Source organism: Melanotaenia boesemani, chromosome 8, assembly GCF_017639745.1.
Source record: "Melanotaenia boesemani isolate fMelBoe1 chromosome 8, fMelBoe1.pri, whole genome shotgun sequence".
NCBI classification, from domain to species: domain Eukaryota; kingdom Metazoa; phylum Chordata; class Actinopteri; order Atheriniformes; family Melanotaeniidae; genus Melanotaenia; species Melanotaenia boesemani.
In genome coordinates, this window is record NC_055689.1 from 19,356,996 (window position 1) to 19,379,671 (window position 22,676).

A 22,676-nucleotide genomic window follows, 5' to 3' on the forward strand; every position below is an offset into this window, starting at 1 on the left:
GAAGAAGATGTTAGCTTAGTTTAAAGAAGTCTGTGAGTGCTAGCATTGCTAACAGTAGTAGCACCTCTTGAAGTAATATCAGAATGTTTTTCTAATGACACAGTAGTCCCACTCTACAAATATTATGTAGCTGTGCACACCAATAACTATGCAAGAGATTTAAAAAAAGTTCTTAAATACAAGTAATATATGTATGATAAAAAATACTATGCAGATTTAATGCAGACTAAAATAGATATTTAGTCAGATTAACTACCATACCTACATCTTTTCCTACTTTTTAATAGCCTATTAAATACTTATATGTAGTTTGTTTCCTTGGGAAAACAATTAGTAGTTAATTTGTTAGATAAAATACATTAATAGAATTATTTGTACATCATGACTGCTCCATAATTTTATTAGGCTTTTTGCTTTCTTCTTTAATATATATTCAGTCAATTATTTTTACCCTTTTGTTTACCTTATGTTATTTACATTTAAAGTGGTTTTTTAATAGATTATGAGATTGATTTTAGGTAGAGTAGCCACGTTTTGTGATGCTTGGCTGAAACTAATCAAGTGACCATGTTTAGCTAAACTAAACAGCTATTAGATAGATAGAAGTACTTTATTCATCCCAAGCTGGGAAATTAGCAGTAATAGTGGCTTGTTTGCTTTTGCTCATATGCTAAAGAGTAGTAAACTTTCTACTCAAAAAGAAGTCTCAACAAAAGAGAAACCTTTACACCAAATGGTTTTTTTAAAACACATTTTTTAACCAGTGATTATGTGCACCAAATAAAGTCAGTGCCTAACCTGATACACTTTCAGGTCACATTTAGGTTAGTTGTTGGGTAGAGTTTTCCATCTCTAGTTAGGTGTTGTACTTTGACACTTCCAAAATATTATGCTGCCTTCCTCCTCTGACCCAGCCATGGACATAAAGAGTCCTAAGTACTAGCTGATCTGTTCATTAATTTCCCATTAGTTGACAGTTTTTCCTTGGAGCACAGAGGAAATAGACTCGTTCCAACAGTCCCTGAGGACCTCCCCCAGCTTCCAGCACCTCTACCAACACACTCAAAAACCACTGCTCAGTTTCCCCGAGAGATGACCTCTTCACATGGACTCTTCATTCAGCTCTGAGGGTTGGTTTATGGCACCATACCCCCCCCCCCCCCCCCCCCCCCTTCTTCAACGTGGTGGACTGTAGCCTGCAGCCTTCTCAGACTTACTTGATGGGCATGTTCTTGTCCGTGGATTATTTAAAGTCATTCAAAAGGCACAATTATGTCTTTGTTAGCCTTAGAAATATGTTTCTGTTTTTGAATGTGTTTGTGTAAAATGTAAAACCTAAAGCAAAAATCAGACCCTGTTAAATGGTAAACTCCCATATATGGTTGTGCAGATCCATTATTTTTGTTGCTTAGGATTTGATTGAGTTTATTAATTAATATTCTAAAATACTTTCAAAATTAAACCTATAACACTTTTTCCATATATGCCATCATCAATCATCATCAGTGGCTTGTAGTGATGCCTGTAAAGATAGATGTAACCTTTTTGCAACTAAAATAGCATGATTTGTGAGGAATAAACTGCAAACCCTGTAGTTGAGATGCCTCGTGTATGACAAATTCTTTTGCTCCATTGAGTTATGGAATAAGTTCTCTGTTGACTGGGTTTGTGTCAACGCATCCCACAAATGTTCAATTCAATTGGAATCTGGGGAGTTTGGAGGCCAGGTCAACACCTTGGGCTCTTTGTTTTGTTATTTTTTCTGTGCGGTGAGCAATTTTCATGATGTAGCAAGGCTTCTATCAGGTAATTCCATTTCCATGAAAGGGTGTGGTTGATCTTTATTAATCTTTAACAGTTTTCGGTGTACATGTGAAAGTAGCATGCACATAAATGCCAGAGCCTGAGGTTTTCCACTATAATAAGATAGTCCACATTGTTTTCTTTGCCTGTTAGCAGTTTTAATTTTACACTTGATGGTTGATTCTTACTCTTAAAATTTTCAGTGTTGACTTGTCTGTTGTGTTATCTGTTGTTCAGTTTTCTGTCAGTTTAGCTAATCACTTCAATCCTGCTGTTGGGACTAGGCATCAGCTTGCTGTTTTCCAGCTGACAGACAGGCAGGCTGCACAGAGATGACTAGATAAGAGAGTAAGGGATGTGTCTGTGGTGGGGTGGCAGGGGGAGACAGGCTCTTTTTCTAGACCACTACAGCAGGAAGTTCATGGCCATGAGGTCACAGGGACACGCTGCCACTCAGGGATTTACAACAACTGGTTTCAACTGGAATTATTTTTTCTTTGTCACTGTTGCTCCAACTGACTATCTGTGGTAACAAGATTGTTGGTGGCCAGTCTTAAATACAGCTGTTCTGTAACTATCTTTAAAGTGCAGATAAGTTGAAATTATCTGTCATGTGTTTAAAAAGTCCTTGTTTTGTTTAAACCAGTACGGTATTTGTGACACCCAGTGTTAACCATTGCAGTTTAAACAAGACATCCTCTATCTTACAATCTCTAAATGAAGTCAGCCACTAAAGATATCTGTGGATAACCTGGACACAATGACTGAAGCTGAGGACTTTGACCATCAAATATTGACTTAAGTAGAGTCACCTGCTTAAAATAGGAATGTTGTAAGAGAGCTGAAGGGACTGATCTTTCTGTATGTCTGCTTTGAATTTTTTTAACAGGAAACATTCATGATGGAGGATGGATATGAGCTCGATCTGACATATATTACAGAACGTATCATTGCTGTGTCCTTCCCCTGGGGCTGCTCTGAGGAGATCTACTCGCACAACCTGAAGGATGTCACTCGAATGCTCAAGTCTAAGCATGCAGATAATTATCTGGTCAGTACTGCTTGTCCATGTGTTGCACCCTTAAATGTGCTGTTGCCAGGTGTCAAAGTGTTAGCAGTATTGATGCCACGGCTGACGGGCTTTCATAGGATCTGTGTTAAAGGAGGACACAGATCATCTGGAGAAAACATTTGAAGTGATGTGCTTCATTGTGTTTTTCTTTCTTTAGATTATTAACCTGTCTGAGAGAAGACATGATCTCTCTAAAATGAATCCTAAGGTAAGATTATTGCACCTTCTATTTTAACTGGAAGTTCTTAAAATTCCAGTCATATATACACTTTTGAAAGTAGGGGGGTAAAAAAAGTAGTGCACTGTAATCTATATCTTTACCAATCCTCTTTAATCAACTCTGTCTATCCAGACAGCCTTTTTAGACAATGCATCATTGATTACCACAGAGTGTGAGTTGTGAGATCTGGTATATGGCGTAATTACACTGAACAATAATGTGTTTTTAGACACTGGATACAGGTTGGCCAGACCTGCATGCTCCACCTCTGGACAAAATCTGCACCATCTGCAAGGCCATGGAGAGCTGGCTCAACGCTGACCCCCTACATGTGGTTGTTATACACTGCAGGGTGAGCGTCCATGAGCAGTTTTATGCCAGTTGTAAATTTCAGTTGCTGATTTATTCAAAAGCTCCAGATGAAACCATATTACCCATTTTAAATGATGAAAAAAAGGGATTATGGGTAAACTAAATGCTTTTGGCTAAATAAGCAATGATATGAGCTATGTGTTGGAGACCAAATGGAACCTTTAAAATGAAGCAAAGGCACAAGTGCCACATGATTATTGAATCATTCTATTACATTAATATTTATTTTTCACTTTTGTATTTTAGGGTGGCAAAGGTCGAATTGGTGTTGTCATTTCATCCTTTGTGCACTTCACTGATGTATCAGCCAGGTAACCATCACCGTATGCTGAAATTCTCTTGTCTTTTTTTTTGTCTCGTTCATTGAAGTCAGAATTTTTTTGAGTTTGGGTCTGGAGAACCCAGTCTAGAGTCATCAGCGGGACACAAGTCAACAACTGTAGGCCGTTCAGCAAGACACTTTACCCTTTCAAACTGCTCCCTGGCTGCTGAAACATGGCACCCCACTGCTCTCTAGTACATTTAGAGAAGTGTCAAATGCAGAGGTGAATTTTCCAATCAGGATTGATCAAGTAAAAAACTTTTATTATTATTGTTATATGAGTACACCCACTTATAGTGAACAATGTCAACAGCAAGCCACAACAATCCCTAAAAGCTCATTTTGTCAACCATAACCTATGTCATCAGTCAACCACAGTGATTTATTTAACCTCCTTTAATTTAAGGCTAACGTGATTCAGAAAGTGACTCAAAGAAAAGCTTCCTCTTTAAGATTCAAAGAAAAACCACACAATTTATGCAATGAATCACCCTGTATTGAATTGCATGAATCAACTTAGAAGCATGTTAGTTACTGTGATTCCCTCTGGCCACAGTGTCAGTTTCAAGAAGTGCATTCATGATGAAGAAAACCTGTTTGGACTTTCCACTCATTGTCAGTCAAACAAATTCGGAAGTTGCTGATGCTTCAGGGAGCTGTTAAGTCAAGAGATGTAGCAAACACAGAGATTTACACGGCCTGGTGCTATGTCATTATGCAGATCCTTTCTGCACACAGCAGACATCGTAGCATGAGCATACGTTGGCCCTCAATTTTGCTTATCCCTGATTTCCTAAGTGTTTGTGTCCCACTGAAGAAGACTAGTCCAGCTGGGTGAATGTAAAAGAAAAAAAGGGCTAAAAGAACAGGAGATGGGAATAAGGCCGATTTACAATGGAATAGATCAAGGGGGGTGCAGAGAGAGATGGCCAATGAGAGAAAAAACAGAGTTGTAGTGAAAGGCTGTAGCGCCTGTTGGTTTTAGGTCTGTCTGAATAGCCAAGCTGTGCACACACTCTGGCCTCTCTCTGTCCCCTTTTCCCTCACTGTGTTTACTTAAGGCTGGCATTCTCTTCCTCTCTGTTGGAATCCTCTGTCTCTCCAGTTACTTTCCCTCTTGTCAATTATCTGCGTGTATGCATGTGTGTTTGTGTGTGTGTGTGTGTATGTCTGACTTGTCCTAACTCAAATGAAGGTTAAAACTATTCAATTATAGTTCAGAGTGTAATCTCTCTCTGGAGTCATAATTACCTAAAGTGTTTAGCGCGTCTCTGTCTCCCTCAAAGTGCTGATCAGGCATTGGACCGTTTTGCCATGAGGAAATACTACGATGATAAAGTCTCAGCTCTGATGACACCTTCGCAGAAACGGTAAGACCCATAATAAAAGCACACCCTTCTGCTCTGAAACATGCATATCATTGTGTGTAGTTTCACTTGATGCATGTCGCCTTCCAGTCAGATTTCCGACCAAGCCGATTGAATAGAAAACACTGGTTGTCCCAGGGCTGTTTATCTATTTATTTTTAGTCAAAAGCTAGTTGTTGTTTATGGTTTTAATGAGAATGGTCCCATGGTGACCTGGTGTAATCCTAGCCATGTGTGATTCATCATTGCTCACACGGATGGTTAAAAATGGATTATTTTAGCAGCCCTGTCTCCATGTTTGTCTGTGATAAACATTCAACAATGATAACTGGGCCACACTAGATATTTGACCTTTTTTTGTTCTTTGCACAAAGTAATTTCTCATGTAGCATAAAATAAACTGTGATGTTGATCCCTACTTACTTACTCACACTATGCAATTTACTATGAAATTGGGAGATTTCATTGCTCTGTTTTGATACTTACAAGAATTTTTTTCCAGACAGACTTCAAAAAACATCTGTCTCTTAAAAACTTCAATAAGGTCAAACATGGATTGAACCAGTTTCCATGCTGTAGTCATTATCACATTCATCAAGCAAATGAGGTGTCCCCTGTGCTTAAGATTGTACAGAATAGGAATTTTTATTTTTATTTGTTTCTAAAACAATATGGGAAATATGAACAAGGATATTGTTTGAGAATATAGCTGCTGTGGCTAAACCAGTTCATTTGACTCTGGCAGTGGGCTCCGCTAGTAGAGTGAGTTGTTCCTTCCAGCACGATCACTGCTGAGGTGCTAATAAGTTAAGGAGAATAACCTTACTAAGGCTAATGGATACTGTTTAAGTGCAGTCCATTTACTCTTTTTGTTCTTCAATCTTTACCACAGTAATGCACTCTGTGCTAGCATTTGTCAGTGCCCCGACTGGCACCAACATCTGCCTTAAATTTTTGACTGGCACTAAGACTCCTTTACATTCCAGCATCCACTGGCTGCTTGTCACAGTCTGCATTGATTTAAACATTTTTTCTTATCATTTTCAGGAGCTTTCCTACAGGTTACCATGGTCAACTAAATCATTTAATCCCCACTACATGTTGATTCCAATACAGTACATTGATGCTGTACATTACGACTTAGTACTTAAGTGACTGGAAATTTACTTGGTGGATTAAGCTTCACTCGTTATTCCTTCAATGTCCTTTACATGTTTTCTGAACACACTCATGTATTTTCCATTTAGTAACTTTTTTGAAAGGTTTAACTATTTAATTTGAGGCTATTTAAGTGATAATGTAAAGTTGAATGACAGCTATCAAACTCTGAGCTGCCTGTAGCTAAGAGCTAACTGAGCCAACTCAGTCTTATAGTGAGCAATCCGGCTAATAAAGGTAGGTGGGCTAAAGCTAAGGCGCAATGTTAACCGACTAAAAACCGCGTTTGTGCTGCACTTCCTTCTTGCCACGGAGATTGGATACATGTTATTCAAAAGGACACACCCCTAATTATGCCAAATTTGAAGATTAAATAACATCCAAATGGAGGAGTTAGAAAAAAAAAATCCACCCCCTCATAGTTGTCATGAAGTTAAACTTGATCTATTAATCCTAAAATGTTTTTTGTACTAGGCTTTAATCGTTTATTTCTGCTGTGAAGTTGGTCTTTTTAACATGACCCTCTATGGGGATTTACTCTGTTTTGGAGCCAGCCCCTAGCGGATGAGGAGTGAACTGCAATTTTTTGCATTTTTGCATAGGCTTCACATTTCACCGCCGGAGGTTGCTGCTTGGTTATAACATGTTAGCTATCCATGTTGGATTAGCGTTTTTTCTGTTGTGGTAATCCTTGTAATAGTCCTGCTTAGTGCTAACATCCATATCTTTCCTGTCAGGTATGTTTGGATCCTCAACAGTTTACTAAGTGGATCTATGAAGATCAATGCGTCCCCCTTGTTCCTGCACTGCATCATTCTTCATGGGATACCAAACATTGATGCTGCCGGAGGTTAAACTCATTTTGTTTACCACAATACACAGCTGCAAGTCCAAGTGATAATACAGTTAAAAAAAATAAAATTCAGACACAACCACATCAGAGTTAAAGCCGAAGTCTTATATGAACTTTGTTTCTCACTATTCCAACGCACACTTGCATGTTCAGGCACATGGAGGTTGTGTACATAAACAGAACTGAGGTGGAGAACTTTCCAGTTCCTGCTGGAACCATGGGAATTCACACCATTGTGTTTTTATGTGGAAATTGCTGTTTTCACTAATTCAGTTTGAAACAACAAAGTTTGTCATCACATCATAGAGCTAAAATCCCTTTCTCACAACAACTCACGAGTTTTAGAATGTGAGCAAAGTAACATGAGAAGCTGCATAACAGCCTACTTCAGGTCATGCTGTCATGGCACTTATAAAAAAAAAAACATTCATTTTGAACTTTATCTTTTTTAGCATGTCGCCCATACATCAAGGTCTACCAAGGAATGCAAGCAGTGTATTCATCTGGAGTCTAGTAAGTAGATTACACGTGTAGTCACACAGTCATTTGAACACTATTGTTCACAACAAAGAATGTTGCTCCATTTTAAAGCAGCTTTTTGCTTAAGTTGGCTTAATGTTAATTTTAATTCAGAGTCACTGCTTTGTGTAAATATCTGTAATTGCTTCTACACTCTGGCTGTATTGACTGTCTTCTCTCCTGTTTGTGTAAGTCACATTGGTCCAGGCCACAGAGACCGTGTATGCATCACTCTGGAGCCCGCCCAGCTCCTGAAAGGGGACATCATGGTAAGAAAAAAAAAAACAATCTGCATTTGCAGAGATAGCAACATTTGTGCTGATTGCAGTGATCACGGCATGTTTTTGTTTCCTCTTGTAGATCAAATGCTATCATAAAAGTGACAGGACTTCGGAGCGTGAGGTTATTTTCCGGCTTCAGTTCCACACGGGAGCAGTGCAGGGTTACAACCTGATGTTTGAAAAAGAGGACATGGAGACTGCCAACAAAGGTACTCTTGAAAAACCCCGAGTGCAGGCCTCAACTTGCAACTGTTAGCCAACAGCAGTTCTTCTGCTCCACATAGCATCTGCAAGGCTGGGTCTGAAGTCAGTTTATATCTGGCACTTGTAATCTTGTTTTCCTGAACATGTTATATGTACTGAGAAAATCTACAACAACATCTTTTATCTTTCTGCTTCTGAATAGCTTACATTTATGACATTTCCTTGTATACTATCATTTCAGATCCAAGATTTCCAGACTATGGTAAAGTTGAGCTGGTGTTCTCCGAGGGACCAGAGAGGATCCCAGGTAGATTCTTACCTCTGGAGCATTTGTACATGAAGAAGTAGTTAGAAAGGCAGACACAGTGCGCTCTCCATTTTTATTTCCATACCTCCCCCTTATCCCCGTGGTGAGAGGGGATGTGGAATGCTGCAGAGGGGAAATGTAGTGTGAAGTGTGTGCTGACAGAGGAGTAAAGAATCACAGCATGTGCTGCCCCAGAACCCCACAGGAATGAAACTATGTGGGTCCCTATGATTTACAAAGTGCTACATTTGTGTTCTCGTGGTTTTTGTTTGTTTGTTTGTTTTTTTCTTGTTTTGTTGTTAGTAGAGTAATCTTCCACATTCTGGAAGTTCAATAGTTCGGGTTCCAAAGCTTTTTTTAATTTGAATTTAGAAGATGTGAATACGCAAATATGACAGGAAACAGAAAAACTTAGACAAAGAAATCCTCTAATGTAAGTTTAGAAACATACTTGAGTTTTTTTTTTGCCTGTTTTGAAATAATGCTTTTTGATATGCATGTAAAAACATTTAAATCACATTTGGCAAAGATTGAAATAATGTGATTTAGCAGCTGTCTCTAGTCCGAGCCAGGGCACATTAAACTCGAATGAATGTCATCTTTCCATGACAGAATATCCCAAATATATGCAGAGATTAAAATAATTCATGAGGACAACACCCCCCCCCCCCCTTGGACAACCCTTGTATGGATGTCCAACACAGTATTTTTTTAGAGGGGGGGGGGGTTAACACAGCCACAATAAACATGGCCTGCCACTCTCACAGTCTAGTCGTGTGCTTCAAACCAGTTAATGGGAAAGTGTTCAGTTCACATTTCTTATGACTTTTTAAAGGATTACTTCAGATTTTAGTTAGTTGGAATTCTTTACTTTGAACATAAACTAAACAAACAAACAAAAAGCAAACAAAAAACAGTCATTGAAATAAAAGTATAGCTATCACGTTAACATGGCAAACGATAATGTTAACTCAAATCTAAATCCATGTACAGTCATCGCAGTAAAAAAATAATAAATTTATGTTTGAAACGTGGTAGGAGGAAGCTGATGTTTATCTAAGCCTACCCCCATGTAATTGGCCATTACTGTCTAGTAGGGCTGGGCGATTAATCGATAAAATCGATAAATCGAATTTTCCATTTCTGGAGATTTATTTTTATGAAAATCGGGATTTTTTTTCCATAGTTAGTTAGCAGCAGACTTAGCCCTCCGTTCACACCAGAACGGTGTTTGTCTGACAGATTTTCAGTGAAATGACCCTTTACTCACGCCTGGGATTTAGCTGTGCATAAAACTGCAGTGAGAAATGCTGCTCTCTATGAGATGCAGAAGTCAACTTAACCCACAAACCCTAGTTAAGAGACAACCTTCATTAGGGGAATAATTCCTGCAGTGGATCCTGTATGATAAGGATCCAGATGGAAAGAGATCACGGATGCATTGTGTTGCATATTTCTATGTAAGATATGAAGTCGTTTATATGGTGGAAAAGCTATGACATTATGTGCTTTATTTTTGCTGGCATTCATCTATATAAACAAATAAGTGTTTTTAATAAGTTTATTTATGTTTTGTAAAAGAAAAGAAAATCAATTAAAATCGGAAATCGGATTTGGTTATAAAAAAATCTGAGATTTTATTTTTAGGCCATATCGCCCAGCCCTACTATCTAGTTATTTATAATATATTTTGCACACAAAACACAAACTATATCTATACATATACATATTGAATATAGTGTCATGTTACTTTCCTGTTTACTTATCAACAGTTATTTACCGTACATTGAAGAAAAATATTGTACATAATATTCTTTTAATAATCATACCTATTAAACTTTCACTGTGTCACCATTTAGAATATTTTACACTATGGCTGCATTATAAGTGTTTTTTTCTATTATTATTATTATTATTATTATTATAATTTCTAAACTGGTTTATAGTTGTACATCTTTTTAATTCCTCATTCATACTGTTCATAGAGATTTGCTTTGCTAGTGAATATTAATACAGTAAATAAATCTATTACTGTACTTTTCAAATACTTTATGTTTTGGCGTCATAAAAAAGGGAAAATGGTCAAAAATGACTAATTGAACTAATTTGCAAAAGTACATAAATTGCTTTGTCTTACTAAGAAATGAATGAGAACACCATCTCAGTATCACTTCGTGGTGAACATGAAGTTACAACCAAAGCTAGCTTGACTTGGCTTGTTTTTTTTTTTTAAACAGAGAAAGAACATTTAGCTTCCAATAACATAATCTAATAAATTAATAAATACACATGCTATCACCCTGAATGCACTGTTATTATTATTATTATTATTATTATTATTATTATTATTATTATTATTATTATTATTATTATTATTATTATTATTATTATATCCTGCTTTCAATGTGCAGAAGAAGAAATGGAAAAATAATTAATTCTATGAGCTAACTTTCCTTTGGCTTTAGCATCTCTGGTCAAGAAATATCTGCCATCCCCAGCTTATTAAACTTTTGTACAAGCTAAAACTCTTAATTCTTTCCTACTTGTTAGATTTGTTAAAAGAAAAGAAAAAAATTCTGTAGAATATCAACAATAACTGTTTTTTTATGCTTCAGGTGCAGACAGGTGGCATAATGGACCAGATGTTATTGTTGACTACAACACAGCAGATCCTCTAACCCGCTGGGACTCGTACCAGAACATCTGTGATGGTGAAGGTACAGCTGCTATGCTGCATTAACTGCAACATGAGTCATCGACTCATAAGACTTTGTTTTAACAACACCAAAGCCCACATGATGAATCACATACTAACTGAGCAAACATATTTCTATTTGTTTTGTAATAAAACAGTATAAAAATATTTTTATTTTTATTATTATTATTATTATCTTCCTACTTTCCTATCTTTCAGTTTAATCTGTTTCACTGTTACATAAACACACTAATTCTTTCTCATTAGGAATTAACTCAGTGTGACGGCCCCTGTGGCCCACGTTATTGTGATTTCATTAACATCCACACATGGTTAAAACAAACTTGGTTTATGGTAGAGTTGATGTTTAGGAACTTTACTCATGAGAGGAACTTTAAACCCAGGTAGGCAGGCCTTTGGAAACAAGACTTTGATTATGGTGAGAGAAGAGACTGGAGGCTGAGACTGATGGTGAGAATGGCAAGGATGGTTGTTTCTATGTAAAGTACAGAGAAACGCTTCTGTATGCAGGATATGCTGGGTTCAGAGGAAGAGTGGATAGTTCTCAAGAAATTTCTGTTTAGTTGTCTCATGAAATGAATAGGCATATTTTAGCCATCCCACACATACAGTATGCATGCTTTCACTACTGCTCCCACACACACACACACTCACGACTCAGAGCCACCCTGCTGGGGCGTCCCATCCTAGTTGTGGTTGTTGCTCTCCACTGAACCACAGAATTCACAACAACCTCCCAGAATAGAGCAACATGGTGGCGGCATTAAAAACACAGATCCACCCTTTTCCAGTATTCACTGAGGGTTCTTCAGCTTGAAGAAAACAAGCTTTCTTTTTATTTTATTTTCACTTAAAGTACCCCAACACATCCACATAGTTTTATGCCTACTTTTGGGAATGTGATGAAAGCACCACCAGTCAAAATTAAAAACTCATCAGAGCAAAGACACAAAAATAAATAACAACAAAAAAAGTTTCTTTTTTCTTTTATTTCAAAGCATTCATGTGGGATATTTACAGTCTTGTTTTCTCATGTAAACACAACTTGTGAGAGGAAAGACTGGGAGCTTTGCTGGAATTCAGCATGTACTTACCAGCAGCTCTCTGGCAGGTCCAGTTTGCTTCAGAGAGGCTGTCGCCTAGAGGCTGGTCAAGAGGAGGAAGTCTAAAAATCGTTTAACACTGTAGTGCTAAGTTTGAGAAAAGAAAACCTCATTTACTTCAGTGACTCTTTTGGATTTGCCAAAGTGTGTGTTTATCGTGACATGTGAATTAAGTTAAATTTTAGAAAATGACTTTCCCTGAAAGGTTCTTTACTTAAGTTTGTATAGCAGTATGGTGGTACGGTTATGTCTAAACTCACACTTTGTAGTCTCTCTGGAATCAGTGTAACCAAATTAGAATACAGAATCTATTCTTACCACTGGCCATATAAAAAACACAGTACTGACGCCCAAACTTATAAAACACATATAAACATGTTAGTAAAACTGAAATTGTGCTAAATTGAATTTCTTCAGCTTTGACTCACACATTAAAACAATTACGTTGGCAGTCAAGTTAGTGTTGCATGTATATGTTTGGCTAGATTCATTCTGGTACAGGCCCAGAAGTAACAGAAGAAGTATAGCTGCATCCCACTGGTTTAAAAAAAAGCAAAGCATACAGCATGCACAGAGCTGTTCAATTCATGAATTGACATGTTTGCCACCAGCTAAATTGTTTGACAGTTGTTTTGATTTGTGAAATAAAAAGTCAATTGGAAAAGCCCAATACTAACCAGCTGAAAGGTGGCATGTCACCATCCATTGTAGCAAATGTCTGTATTTGTCTACAAGGTGAATATTTCAAAGTATTTAGGCAAGCTTTAAGTGTATCTGGACTTAATGTACTTCTAAACATATTTAGTGATGGAACAGGATGAATAGACAGAGGATTACCACCATAAAACTGCCTGTATGGCCTGATATTGCTTCAAGTGATAATATTTAAAAACTGATTGTGGAAAATAAGGAAGATCATCGTCATATTTTTGACTCACATTTTTGGCATTTAGGAGGTGTGGAATAGTGAGAAACGAGGAAACGAGACAGAATGGAAAAGGCTTGGTAATTGCACAGCCATACACAACCAGACCTCCTGTGATAGGAGAGTAGCCTAGGGAAAAGTTGTGGTTTTTCTGCTCTCTGCACTGTAATTGGTGGATTTTTCAGGGACTGGTGTACCATAACAGCCAACGTGACGAATGCTAGATAAAACTGGTTTGACTGATTCTCTCAAGTTCACAAGCTAAGAACATACTATCTCTGTCTCGTCAGTGTTATCCAGATAGGTAAAACTGTTTTCCTTGAACCCCATAATTGGGTTTAGGGCACATCTGTTTCTTTCTAGTTTGGTACATAAGGACAGCAAACATATAATTTCTTTTGACACACCAAGACTGAGAGAAAAACAACTCGGCTACTACTTTTCATGAACGTTGCCCAGGGCTCCCAGCAGAAGTTAATGATCGCTTTAATTAAAAAGTGTCTTTTTACAGAGAGAAAATGTCTTGAGCTGCAGGAATGTTGTTTTCATCTTCAGATCCTTTCTGGGCCGTCCGCTCTCATTCTTTCTATTCCTCTTTTTTTTCGTCTCTTATTTTTCCCCAGTGGGGTAGTCCCCTAATGCAGGGGCTAGAGGTCGGGTTACTAGTTTCCTCTGGCCCACCTCTGCTCCATAGCTCCGCCTCACTTGTTTACATTCCTCTGCCCTTATTTGGAGATCTCAAGCCCCCCTTCCTCTCCTTCTCTTGTGTGGAGTTCAAACACTCTCACCTCAGCAGAGAAAGAAAGCTGGGCCAAGTTTTTCTATCTCTTGATTTTTGCCCCTTACCGCTGTGTAGAAGCCATGTCTGTCCTCATGAGTCTGCACTGTCTTTTGTCTTCCTCACATTTGTTTTTAACTGAGACTGAGATTACTTCATATGCTTAACTGACAGGGATGGTAAAGGTAAGAGATTTACCTGTTTGTGTGTGTGTGTTTTGGGGGTGGGAGGGTAGAGTGGAGACAGAAAAATGGCAAGAATTAAGGTGAGGAGAATAAAACCCTGATCCTGTCTTGCTTGAAGGAGTGTCACTAGCAGGATTTATTGGAAAACTTCTGATGGAGCTGACCTGCACTGAGCTCTGAGTGGAGCTGCTCAGAAAAGGATCCAGGTTTGTGAGAGTGGATGGTACAAACCATATACAACAGAAGCTTTGGGAGAGATGGTAGACAAGGCGAAGAGAGGGGGAGCTTTTATCATGCATATCTGGTATTCAGATCCTTGGGTCATGGTTTTACTGAAAGGCAAGTACTTAAGAGAAGCATAGGAGTCATGTTCCAGCTGTCTTTTGTTGAGGGAAAGTGACAGCAAAACAGCAGCTTAATTTGCTCCGTGTTTACTATTCTTCTCTTGCTGTCATTTTGCAGAAGTCTGAAACCTGATTTCTTAAATTGTTACCTTTGTCCTGATTTAACTCCGCCACACAAAATGTCTGACCTCTGTGATTTTTCTGTTACTTATGAGGATTAAGTATGTTGTTTGGACATATGCTGAGGTCAAGGGGCAAGTGAGAGTGAGTAGGGTGGCTTGATCGCAGTAGGGTGAGGAATGCAGGGGTCAGATGTGATCCATAGCCATCTGATTCTTGTAGCAGCATGCAGAAGATTTAACATCTCATCTATAACCTGCACATGAAGAACACCTTTGATTGTTGCTTATGTTGCGCTACTCATTACTAATTTGACATTTCACCTGGGGGCTTAATAGGAGAGGACAAATGCACTATGTCTTATTTTTAAGTTTTTCTAATGCATTTTTTTTCTGACACCTAAGTGATTTGTCTCAGTTTAGTAAGATGATTAACAAATTTTTTTCTGTCATTGTTTCTATGTCCTGGTTATTTGTCTGTCTTGTCTGGAATGTTGCCTTTAGGAGGTGAGGCGTGATTATAAGTGACCTTGTCAATCACAGATGCAGAATGTTGGAGTTTGTGGAATGACGTGACTGTGCATGTTAATAGAGTCTTGTCTTGTCTGTGGGTTTATGGTTTTCAGTTATTTGTCTTTGCAAGTTTGCTGTTTGTGTGTCTCTTTGTGTGCCCATACCAGCTGACTGTATGAAGGGCTGCATCTCTTCTATTTTGCAGCACCGCGTTCCCAAGGCCTTACCCAGGACAAACCAGCCAGCAAGAGGAGCCCTATTGGAGGAGAAGCCACACTGGGGCGAGGGGCTCGCACAACTTCCGCCACTTCGAGTCCTGACCATAGCGATCACGCCCTCTCTGTCAGTAGCGACTCAGGGCTGTCCAGCACCTCTCTGTTGCCAGACAACTCTACAACCATCACCTCCACCACCACCATCAAGACTAACCACGGACCCAGCCAGCAGGAAAAGGTCCAGCTGAAGCGGCTCCTAAGTGGTTTTGGTCTTGAGGATCCCTCACTGGAGGAGATGGGTGATCAAGGTCCAGGAATGGGCATTCAACAGATAGTCCCAGCACAAGTGCACATTAATGGAGATGCCCGACCCCGTGAAAGGGAAACGGACATCCTTGATGATGAAGTCGTTACGGGTCATGATATGCACAGTGTGGACAGTCTCGGGACACTATCATCCTCATGCCACAAGAGCAGTCAGAACTCCCTATTGTCAGATGGTTTTGGAAGTCCTGGAGTAGAGGAACATCAAAGCCAAAGCCAGCACCACCTGCATCATGCTGCACCTCCTCCTATGGAGGAGTATGAGAGATCTTATGGAGAGCCCAGGAAGGCCTGTCTGAACTCGAGGAGCAATTCTGTGGCCTCCTCTAATCCCAGCAGTGCTCCCACACCCAAGCAGCATGTGTACAGACAAGGAAGCTATTCTACACAGTCCTGGGTTCGTCAGCAGCAGATGGTTGCTGCACAGCAGTTTATCTACATGCCAGAGGATGGAAACGACACAGAAAGATACCCTGGGAACAAGCTGGGGGACAGTTCAGCCAAAGTGGGGCTGTCCACTGAACGACAGGACCTCATCAGAGACACAGCAGGCGATGTTGTGAGAAGCATGGCACCTCACAAGGAACAGGCAATGACCAACAATAACAATAATAACAAACGAGATGAGGAGTTCAAATCTCTGACGATGGATATTGACAATTCCATTGATCAGCTCAATCAGCTGATCATGGATCTGGATCCTACATTCGTGCCTATGTCGAGCCGTAGCAGCTCCATTAAGAAGAACGACGGGACACATGTCAATGGCTCAGTTGGCAAATGTTCAAATGGCGTCAATCTCAGATTCAACGATAGTAACACAGCAACGCTGAAAAACACACAGCAGACAGGTAAGCTAGTCAGACATGTGGGTGTGGTCGTGGAAAGAACTTTTCATTTACTTTTTAGGTAATTACCTGGATATGAAAAACATTCATGAAAAGTTGAGCATTTTTAATTCTAAGAAAACTAAAACTTGAATAGTTGTCTCCAACAGGATCAACTTTTCGTCCCCTTCAACCTGACAAAGAACACCTTCTCTCCCTCTCCCCTCTGGCATGTTTTAGTTAAAAAAAGCAGGGTTCTTGGCATGATTTCAGATGTTTTCCATGTGTTTCTGAAGAAAAGAGTGCGTCCAGACTTGTCTGAGTAGCTATCTGAGTACAGGATCAGTAAGGTACATGAAGAAAGAGAGAGCAGCTGTCATCGAACTTTGTGAAGACTGCTATGTTTTGCTGTCTGTTTGTAGACTGTTCAAAGTCAGTGTTTAAAATCTTATTTAAATCACAACAAAGAACTGCCTAGGTCACAGTTTCATCTGACCAGACTAATTTTTTCAGTATTTGTCACTATAATATTAAAACATTTCCATTACTTAATTTTAAGCTTGTTATGCAGTGTAATAAGTCTTCTGTTTACAATGGGAATCTATTAAAGCTGTTTCCACATTCAAGGAATATATCAATGATCTCCCATCCTATCTGCTCTCAGCTACTAGCTGCAAAATTTGATAGAAATTTAAGCATTATTTTAGTAATGAACATAATCAAACGTCCAAAAACATTCTGTACTATATTTGTAGGGATAAGTACCTCTCTATGCTACAAATATGCCAGCCTCTGGATATCAGATTTAGCTGACTGTTACAGGTTAGCCAAATTACACTACTGTGTGCACTGTTGACTTTAGAATAGTGATACTAAAACCCAGTGAGGAACAGAAAATATGGAAAGCTGTCTGGCCGCATGTTACACAGCATGAGCGCGTGGCTGCAAGTGGGGGTTAGGAATTTCCAGAAGAGGAACAAGTGAGCCCGCAGGCATAGTTTTTTCCATTTGATTTTAAGGCTTACCTGTCTGCGCGAATCAACAGAGGAGCTCCATTCTGAGAAATAACACTTAAGGCTAACTTTGCTATTTTGAAACAAGCTGTAGGAAGAAATGGATTGGTTGGTTTCAATTTTAGTTTTTTAAAATTTCACTTGTAACAGGTGTCAGGCCCTAGACTTTTTGTTTTTTGCCTAAGAGGATTGTTAAATAATTTTTTATCTTGTGTTTGATTTAAATGGTTTATCCTGTAGATTGAACAGACTGCAGTTGAGTTAGCTTTTGTCTTTTTGCATCTTTTCAGCAGTGCTTGTAAATGAACCCTATAGATCATCATTAGAAGTCAATGAGAATTGTACTGGGACGTTTTGTAGATTTTTCTCAAGAATTAAATGTTCTTAGATTTGTTAACAGATGTGGAGATGTTTGATAAACATAACAGGAACTCTATCCAGATTCCACTTTGCCACTTTGATTTACATTTAAGAGATTAGAAAAAGAAAATGTCCATGAAAAAGGTAAAACTTGTTCAAACTTCCACCAATGTGTGTAAAATTAAAAGCTTATATTTAAGCTTGACACAGTGTTTCTAATTTCAAAGAAAACTTACTACACATCTTAATTGCATCTGAGTTGGCGAACATAAACATAACTGCCTACATGACTCACCTGGTGTTGCTGCTCTGGGTCTGCAAACTCACCTGACTGACCAGCGCCTTTCCAGATATGATATACAATACTATCTAATAATAATAGTAATAATATTTAAGCTTTTCTTGATAAAGAGCCCTCTTTTTCCTCCTGTGTACAACACAGATGTTGTTTTTTGCCTGTACATGTTTGTTTCTGGTTAGGACAACTACTTCTTCTACTGAATTGCAACCACTTCCAATGTAGCCTGTGCTGCCACCTCATGGCGATGCAACACAGCCTAGTTTATTTGCTATATTTGATTCCATTTTTCTTAAAAAAAAAAAAATTAAAAGCAGCAGCTTGATCTTTGTAAAAAAATAGGGTTTTAATAAACTTTCAAAATTCTAAAAGGATGGATATTATGGCATTATAAGGGAATTGGTCAGAAAAAAAACTTGCTGGATACATCAACATGTTTAAGTTAGAATTATTCTACTTTTTAAATGTGATTCCTACATTTATATTTGTTTTGATGATAATGAGTTGTTCCATTATTTAATATCTTATGCTAGTTTTTGGTTCTGTAAAAAAGACATGTTTCATTCTAAGATTTTTCATTAGTGTGCTTGTTTGGTAATTTTCCACAGGACTTATAGTTGTCATATCAAACTATACTATTTTATTTTTATATTTTCCAATATATTGAATTTAGAAATCTAAATACGAAACTATAACTGATGCACCAACATTGTTAAGGATCTGAAAATTGTGTGGTCAAATGTTTTATGCCTCACAATAATGCACAAATAGATATTTTCAATCTGTACTTAAGGTCATATTATGGTGCAGACTTGAAAACACTGAAAGGAAGGTTTGAAAGATTAGTGTCATGTATATGCTTGCTGCTTGCTTTACACATCTCTTCACTGACTAGCATGGACAGAAGTATGCACACAGCACTGTTTGCACCAGACAAAAGTGAGTAATGATCCCAGGCATTAGCACTTCTGCGTCATTAGCATTCTTCAGGGCTGAGAGGTCGGAGCTCAATGGGAGGGCTCAAATTAACACCCTGGTGATGAGTGGCAGCACTTCTCAGAGGAATCACAACATATAACTCCCCCACTCCCCCTAACACACTCCCCCCCCCCCCACCCCCCCACACACACACCACACACACACACACACACATATACTACATGCCCTCTGCTAGCCCACCAGTGTGGTCACTGGCCACATTAGGATAAAAAATATATATATATATATATAAATATAAAAAAATATATATATATATATATTTTTTTTTTTTTTCTGTAAATTGGAGCAATTTGTACTTGAAAATGAAAAATGAGTGTAAAAGTATTGTGAAACTATTTAATTGCTTTGAGATTAAATTCATTTATGGTGAGAAAAAAAGAAACTGAAGCTGAATACCTCTCTGAAAGTTATCATAGGTGACGATACTACTGTTTTCCTTTCGATGAGCTTACATGCACCTACTTCATTGAAATCAGTGATGCCTGTAAACCTCTAAAAATGTGCTGCTGTCTACTTGTGTGTATGCAGCTGTCCAGTCCAATGATGTGCAAGTGGGTGTCACACGGAACCTAAGTTGCCAGAGGAGGGATGTAATGGATCACCCAGGTTTTTGTAACTCAGGGTGGGGTGAGACAGAGGACTGCAGGGGCCAGCAGGCTTACTGTGCCCCACAGTCACAGGTAGATTCAACATTTCTGCACACTTCTTCCCTTATGCTTTCCATATGCTTTTAAGATTTCCATGTATATATGTGTGTGTTGTTTGTTGCAGCATTCCATATTGTATAGAAGTGACAGTGTGGGTTACAGAGCCCAAGGCCCTGATTTGGACAGTGTAGTTGAGGCTGGTAGTGACATGACTCCACCCACTCCTGCCTTTCCCATCTCTCCACCTACACCTTATGGTAAGTATAGTATATTTTTTTTATGTTATTTGTTATTTGAGCATGTGGTTCTGTTGGACTTTTTTTCCACCCTCACATGCTTTGTGTTAACAGTAAAAAATATGGCAGAACTGACTGATCTAAGGCAAATTCCCTCTGCCAGCATGTCTTATGGAAGCTACAAAACAAATCATGGTGGGTTCAGAATTCTTTAAAATGCCTTAAAATGCCACAACGTCTATGACACCTTAACACAGTGGGTAATACAACTGAACAAAAAGTAAAAACACTTTTTTTCATACATTGTTGTATGAACTTTAATTTCTTCTAGCTAATTAAACACAGTAAGTGACACGAGAAAAACAGTGATTGAGAGGTAACTACAGGAATTTTCTTTCATGTCTGCTATCTGTCTGCACGTTGGGATACTCTCAGTCATTACTGCAGGTCTATTTTGGTTCACCTTTGATTTACTTAATAATGGTGGCATTGTTGTCGACAGTAGCTGAAAACAAAGCTGTCAGATATGTGCAAAAGCTGGGAGATTCCTAACCAATTTCTGTCATATGAGGAATGTCAATGTGGTCATAGCTTGAAAAAAAAGATAAATAATTTTGTTTTTAACAATATATATATATATATATATATATATATATATATGTATATATACACATATATATGTATATGTATATATATATATATATATATATATATATATATATATATATATATATATATATCTCCTGTGTATTTGTTGTGTTTTCTTGCACCAACCTTTCTATTGACTTTGTTATGAATTCTAAAATGCTGTCAGGACGAGTGATGGTTTAATTAATTTTTCTTATTGATGTGCTAATCAAATATATAAATCTTGCTGTGACTGGATGCCACATCTCAAGTAAAAACAGTGTCAATAAAAAGAAAACTCCCACTTTTCTCATTATGTCTCTTTGACCTTTTGTTTCCATGGAGATCTACAGTATGTTTTAAAGCTTGTAGAGCCTGGGAGCAGATCTGTGCCCCTGCTGTGCCTCTTTCTACCTCAGACACCCAGGCAAGAATCCCTGCATTCAGTTCAGCTGCATCTCCATGGTAACTGTGGGTCAGGAAGCATGGCACAAAAAAACTTTTATTCCCCCTTAAAAGTGTCTCTTTCTGTACAGAAGAAAAACTGGGACACCAGAACCAGCAACCTTTACAGCTTTGCGCCTCTGGTTTCTATAAAAAGTAATCCAGAGAAAATCTGGCTATAAAGTCTGAGCAGGAGCGTTAGCTTTTTAGTTGATGTTAGGCCTCCAGACTATGGCTGATTTTAAATGAAGCTTTTAGATAATTATGGCAGTAGGTTTTTAATTTCTAGCTGCGGTCGGGTTTGATTTGTTGACTCCATGGGTGGTGGCGGGGTAGTCGGTGATTGGCTTTATATTTAGACTATATAGCTGTGTTGAAGGCTGCGTGGAGAGTTTTCATTGCACTAAAACTTCAATATTGTTAGCATGAATAAAATCTTGTGTTTTTTTTTTTTTTGCATATACAAACCTCCCAGTTTCAGAAACTTTTGAATAATTTTATATAAATCTTTTGCTGTTTTGCTTCCTACTTGTATGTGTTGAAATTCATTTTAATTTGAAGATAAAATACTATTATGTTAATGTGATCTTAAATTTACTTGAAGCTTTCCATAATTGTTTTTTTTTTTTTTTTTTTATTTTGTTGACACCCATACAGAACCCCGTGGCTATTCTGAGATCAGTCATGTTGGGGTGGAGACTTTGCCAGATTCCTCCATTAACTGCCACATGATGCTAAGTTCATACTCTGCCTCCATTGTTGGGACCCACGAACAGACAGATGGGTAAAGATCTGACATTTAATGTTGTTTACCATCAGAGAAAAGAAGTTGGAAGCTAGTTATTTGGCCAGCCTAGCAGCACTTTGGTATTATTTGCAAGTGTTTATTAACAATATAAATGCTAATTTTCTTTGTCCCAACTGAAGCTCATGTATGAACCAGTCCTGGCCAGAGCATCCCGTCATAAGCCACCATTCCTCCCTAAGAAACTACCCGTCTGCCCTACAGCCACCACAGCCGTCAATGTCACTGGACTATGGTCACCACTCTCCTCCCCTGCACCACCCTGCCCCTAATTCCCACAGCTCTCCTCGAAGCAGCCAGCTGAGTCGTATGGCTCACTATGCCCTCAATCGCAGTCTGGCTCAAAGCTTTGACGAGCAAGATGACTCAACCCACAGCTATGGTACAGACTGTCCAAACATGAGCATTAACAGGGCTCTCTTAACCTCAGTGGATGGGGAGAATCAGTCTCAAACTCTCCAAATGCAGCCCCCATTGCTGCCTGAAAAAAAGCGGGCATCGGATGGAGAGCATTCATTGGGAACAGCCTCTCCAGCCCTCAGTGGATTCTCAAGTCCCCACAGTGGGAGCTCCCTGAGTATCCCTTTCCCCAATGTTTTGCCTGACTTGTCAGCTCAGATGCCACACTCAGCCTCACCTTTGCCAGGTAAGCTGTCAATTGGCTTGTGGGTGTCTTATCATTTGACTATCATACACAAATGAAAAATTCTATGATTACTG

At 38.6% G+C, this 22,676-nt stretch overlaps 1 protein-coding gene and 1 long non-coding RNA gene across 4 annotated transcripts in view; both read left to right on the forward strand.

The window, feature by feature from the left end:
• The window catches only part of LOC121644544 (tensin-3-like), a 33,391-nt gene that overhangs the window by 4,623 nt on the left and 6,092 nt on the right, over positions 1-22,676 (forward strand). The window contains exons 2-18 of one of the 3 annotated variants that reach the window (XM_041992572.1): positions 2,693-2,854; positions 3,033-3,083; positions 3,325-3,447; positions 3,714-3,778; positions 5,076-5,159; positions 7,052-7,164; positions 7,620-7,680; positions 7,880-7,955; positions 8,047-8,176; positions 8,413-8,478; positions 11,094-11,195; positions 15,367-16,551; positions 19,726-19,877; positions 19,969-20,101; positions 20,195-20,275; positions 21,809-21,935; positions 22,079-22,602. In XM_041992572.1, coding sequence (XP_041848506.1) covers positions 2,702-2,854; positions 3,033-3,083; positions 3,325-3,447; positions 3,714-3,778; positions 5,076-5,159; positions 7,052-7,164; positions 7,620-7,680; positions 7,880-7,955; positions 8,047-8,176; positions 8,413-8,478; positions 11,094-11,195; positions 15,367-16,551; positions 19,726-19,877; positions 19,969-20,101; positions 20,195-20,275; positions 21,809-21,935; positions 22,079-22,602 — 3,226 coding nt within the window. In that variant the 5' untranslated portion in view covers positions 2,693-2,701. The remainder of the gene's footprint in view (positions 1-2,692; positions 2,855-3,032; positions 3,084-3,324; positions 3,448-3,713; positions 3,779-5,075; positions 5,160-7,051; positions 7,165-7,619; positions 7,681-7,879; positions 7,956-8,046; positions 8,177-8,412; positions 8,479-11,093; positions 11,196-15,366; positions 16,552-19,725; positions 19,878-19,968; positions 20,102-20,194; positions 20,276-21,808; positions 21,936-22,078; positions 22,603-22,676) is intronic. The other 2 variants (XM_041992573.1, XM_041992575.1) reach the window with 2 other exon arrangements.
• Positions 16,565-18,537, forward strand: LOC121644545. The gene is made up of 2 exons (XR_006011288.1): positions 16,565-17,106; positions 17,235-18,537. It is a non-coding gene; the product is annotated as an uncharacterized LOC121644545 (long non-coding RNA).